This window comes from Ciona intestinalis, chromosome 4 (assembly GCF_000224145.3).
Source record: "Ciona intestinalis chromosome 4, KH, whole genome shotgun sequence".
Taxonomy (NCBI): Eukaryota; Metazoa; Chordata; class Ascidiacea; order Phlebobranchia; family Cionidae; genus Ciona; species Ciona intestinalis.
Genome location: NC_020169.2, coordinates 2056547 through 2061103, shown reverse-complemented (window position 1 = coordinate 2061103; position 4557 = coordinate 2056547). Strand labels below are relative to the sequence as shown.

General features: G+C 32.3%; 2 protein-coding genes across 2 annotated transcripts in view; both read right to left on the bottom strand.

The window, feature by feature from the left end:
- The window catches only part of LOC108949456, a 12717-nt gene that overhangs the window by 3933 nt on the left and 4227 nt on the right, over window positions 1–4557 (bottom strand). Inside the window, exon 2 of the mRNA XM_018811708.2 lies at window positions 969–974. The gene's annotated coding sequence lies outside the window, so the exon portion shown is untranslated. The remainder of the gene's footprint in view (window positions 1–968; window positions 975–4557) is intronic.
- The window catches only part of LOC100182678, a 10559-nt gene continuing 6036 nt past the window's right edge, over window positions 35–4557 (bottom strand). The window contains exons 11-18 of the mRNA XM_018811426.2: window positions 3617–3866; window positions 3257–3396; window positions 2971–3082; window positions 2454–2529; window positions 1887–2091; window positions 1174–1234; window positions 519–651; window positions 35–276 (exon numbers count right to left, since the gene is read on the bottom strand). Coding sequence (XP_018666971.1) covers window positions 94–276; window positions 519–651; window positions 1174–1234; window positions 1887–2091; window positions 2454–2529; window positions 2971–3082; window positions 3257–3396; window positions 3617–3866 — 1160 coding nt within the window. The 3' untranslated portion in view covers window positions 35–93. The remainder of the gene's footprint in view (window positions 277–518; window positions 652–1173; window positions 1235–1886; window positions 2092–2453; window positions 2530–2970; window positions 3083–3256; window positions 3397–3616; window positions 3867–4557) is intronic.

Genomic DNA, 4557 nt, shown 5'->3' with positions numbered 1-4557 from the left:
CAGTTACACAAATAGCCCATGCAAAAAAGTTTTGGTTAAAAACGTTAGTTTAAAAAAAATTAAAAAAAGGTAATTAAAAAACGTTAAAATGACTTACAAACGACTTTGAGGGTCCTCAACTCCTGATTTTAGCATAAGCAGTGTCAGAACATGATGTACAGCTCTCATTTGAGCAGAGACGTAATCCCGTGAGATGCGGGAGAGCTTCAGGGAGGATGTGGGATCAGAGGATGCAGGAATATGAGCACTAAAGTGATCTTCCAGTTTTTCAGTTGTCTAAAATGTTAATTACAAAGGCTTTAAAAAATGGTTAGGTTTTTTACTATTTTCATTTAAATACTTTTGGTTCTTTAAATGATTTCATTATATACTTAATTGTATAATATTAAAACAACAGGAAATTCAGAAATGCATTACAGCAGTCAGAAATGCATTAGGACATAAAATGCTTTTTATTTTTAACTCAGATTTATTTAAAACAATATTAGTGAAAAAAAGTGTTTATTATAAGGTCTCACCAAAACCATGATGTAATCTGAAGTTTCAATTCTCTCATGTTTATCCAGGAAAGATAACATTGTAGTTGTTTGGTAGTCATCTTCAAGGTCCAACATACTGTCTACTGATGATGATAATGGTTTACCAAAACGTCTGTAATGTTTCAATGAATGTTAAATGTAACTTACTTTATCCTTGCATGGCCGGAAAATGACGGTGTTATTATACAGGTGTTCTATTTCGTACACCTCTTGCCAGCTTAATCATGTATGCGATTTTGTAAGTGTTTTTTTCTGTACGGATGATATTTTAGACAACCCATTAGTGCCCACTGGGTTAAAGCAATTGCCTGTCCTCACTGTAGCAGCGACAGGCTTCAAACACATAACCTCTGGGTTAGAGGCAAGCGCACTAAGATTACCTGGTTTTATGTGGCTTTCATTATGGGTGTTTGTGTCATTGGAAAAAACACTTAGCTATAATTGCTCTAACTTAGTGGTCACTAATGGGTTGCCTAAATTGTCAGTATAAAAATTACCCCATTAAGTTACATGTGTTATCCTATAACTTGACCCAAAGCATACAAAATAGGGCACCTGTATTATAACTCCTGAAATTGTCCTGACAAGCCAAGATAAAAAATGTCAGATCACTCAAATATTATCAATGCCTTACTTGTGAAATAAATCCATCAAACGACTTGGAAGGTTGTCCAGGATATTCGTTGACTTTTCATCTAAACATTTACAAATATCATAATATCCAATTCTCCTTTCATTTATTACTAATATGTATATTAAATTAGTTAAAAAACACATTAATATTTTGATTAATATATTCATACATTTAATCTAATATAGAGTATGGGGTAAACGGGGTAATCTAACTGTATTTAATTGCTATATTTAAAAAGTAAGCTGAATAGTTCATTCAATAATCAATTAGGAAAGTAATCATTAATTACTTGCTAATTATGCAGTTTTAAATCTGAAAATAGTATTATTTATTCCAAAATTAATGATATATATACATAGACAGATCTAGGATTTTTCTGACGAAGAGTGTTTGCAAGAAAATGTCTCACTAATAGTTGCAAAGCGTCATATTAATGCGAGCGTAAATCAACCGTATTAATGCGAGCGTAATGTTCAAACACCAAACACCCCCCTCTAGATCCGCCACTGAATATATATATATATTATGATTAGATTTATATCAATAGATTAAAGAATAAATGCGAGAATTAAAAATTGAGATATGTTGAAACAAATTATCTCATAAAACAACAGAAACAAGGCCAACTGATGGGATCTATATGACCACTTACGTGCCCAATCCCCAACAATTAGAACATACTTTTAACAAAAACAGCAAAACACATTTCTTACCCTTATCTTTTTTTAAGCGCTTTAGGATAGTTAGTTCATCTCTAATGCTATCCAAGTCATATTCGGTGTAAAGTCCTTGCTCACATGCAGAGAAAACTCTGTACCATACAGTTGACTTGTTACTGTCCATTATTTGTGTGTCACTTTTTCCCACAACTCTGTCTATAGCAGTTAACTTGTGGTCTGAACTCAAAGCAGCAATATACTGAAATAAAACAAGTTTAGAATGAAAATTTTTGTTATGGTACATGTACAGCAACTAGGCATAATATATAGTGGGGTGGGGAAGACGGGACACCTTTAGCACATAAAATTCAAATTCCCTGATTCTGTTATAAATGATAAACAACAGCCTATGGAAGTTGTGGGGTTACAGTTTTATAACTCTTTGAATGTTTTTTGTTTACTACAAAATGGGACAATAAAATGGAATGCAAATGTGTCCCATCTTTAACTACAATGATTTAGATACACACGAAAAATTATTGTACACAGAAAATTTTTAGGTATAAAAATAATAGTGTATAATATTGTATATAAATAAGGTCTCATATATTGCATATATACCTGCTTAACAGAGCTACACAAGTTCTCACAAGTTCCATACATACTTTCATATACCACGTCATCTTGGGAAAGCTCCCTAGTATTTATAAAGATATCTCTTGATCCTTATTTATTACAATAGACAAATTTAAAACACTTTTTTTATATTTATAGTTTAATTCTATATGCTCAAAATTGCAGCATGCCAGGGGACATATGATTTAGTTAGTCAAATACCATAAAATATAATTTGGTATGAATGAATAAAGCATATTTATTGTCACAACTCAGAGCAACAACAGTCATAACGCAAATATTTTGTTTCATACATCCTAGGCCTGTTAAAGCACAGATGTTCTGTTTCATACACCTCATGTCTGTTTTTGAGTTACCATGTATGTGAACATTGTGGGAGATTTATTATAAACACGGCTGACAATTCAGTTATCCCAAAAGGACCACTGGGTTAAAGCAATTGCCATTGAGTGTCATTGCCAAGGTCACACAGGCGCACAAAAAAATAGAAACATAAATTTACTTTTCAGTTAGCAGCCAGTTTAGTGCATAGGAAGATAGTGATGATGGTAGAAGTGGAATCATGGTTGTAGGAATAGCATGCTTGTAATCAGCTAACTCTGCACATGCCATGGCTAAAAATATCTGAATCTCATTATCATGTTAATATTTTTTTATTATTTAAATTTTTTTATTTAATTATTTTTCTAAAAGCACTTTTTCTAAAAACATTTTTTTTTAATTTAACTGTTTTTGCACTCAAAAATTTGTTAATATTTTTTTTGTAATTTTGTTTTTGAAAAACTTACCTGTAAGTAGTTGGCATAACATAGGGGTTATGTAATGTTGTGCTGGAAATGTAATGATAGTTTGCAATACAATTGATAGCAGGTTAGAAGATGCATTACAACCTTGAGGGTACAGAACTGCCTGGCGGGTCATGTAGACTCTGCAGATTTTAAATAAGTAATTTAACAAATAGTAGCATTAAACGAAACATTCTGCCACCAATACTTTAGAGTACAGGCCATAATATCATTTTTTAAACTGGTTTTCTGATGCAAAAACATTGCATTTTATAGTGAGCAAAATTTTTAATGATATAAGTTATCAGTAGTTTTATAAAAAGAATTTTTTCTTTATAGAAAAAAAAGTCGAATTATGTTTACTTGTTTTTAGTGGTAGTTCTATCACTTGTGAATAATTCACAAAAAGCTTGCGAGCATAACTCCAGTGATAAAAAACAGCGTCGGGTCAGATCAAAACAGATAGTTGCGCAATCGTAACTTCCAACAGAAGACAGAATGGATTCTTGTGAATCGCTGTAATGGTTTGGGTCGCTCTCAGAATCAGCAACTGGCCGGTAATGTCGCTTTATGTATTCTAGATGGTGGTTGGCAATTGGTGGCAGCAAGTCTCCTGTAATGGTATATGTAGAATTGTAGAGTTTTAACTGTAAGCGTGTTTTAACAACTGTTGTTTTGTCGCTATATCCTTTCTTTTAGTTTAAAATATTTCTAAATTTTTTTTACTATCGTAATCCCATAGACAAATAAAAGTTATCATTATTATTATTACATTATATTATTACATGTTAATATTATTATATTAATGTATTTTTTGGGCATGGCAACCATAGTAGCTATAACACAACTTTTCTGTTTCACACAACTCGTGTTTTCTTACAAGTTATCTAATGTGTAGCTTTGTAAGTGATTATTTTTTGGGGAACTTTAATTTTTTTTTATTTTATGGTTGACAACTGAAAAAAGTTGTTAATTTAGAAGAAGTCCACTGGCTTGAAGCAATTGTTGCGAAGTGTCTTGCCCACCAAAAATACACACTGATAATGGTAGAAACGTCAAGCCTTAAAACCTTACCCTCTGGGTTAAAGTCAGACATGCTAATTTTGCTAACCACTGACCACTGTGCCACAGCACAGTAACTGTAAGGCAGTGGTTCCCAAACTTTTTTTTCACCCGGCGCCACTTGAGCTATTCAAAATGTTTGCGGCGCACTTAGCCAAAGGTCTTAGAAATAAAAACGCATTTTTACAGTTTTATCGTGTATTTTAAGATTAGGCTCGTTTAAGCATATGAAACTTAAGCAT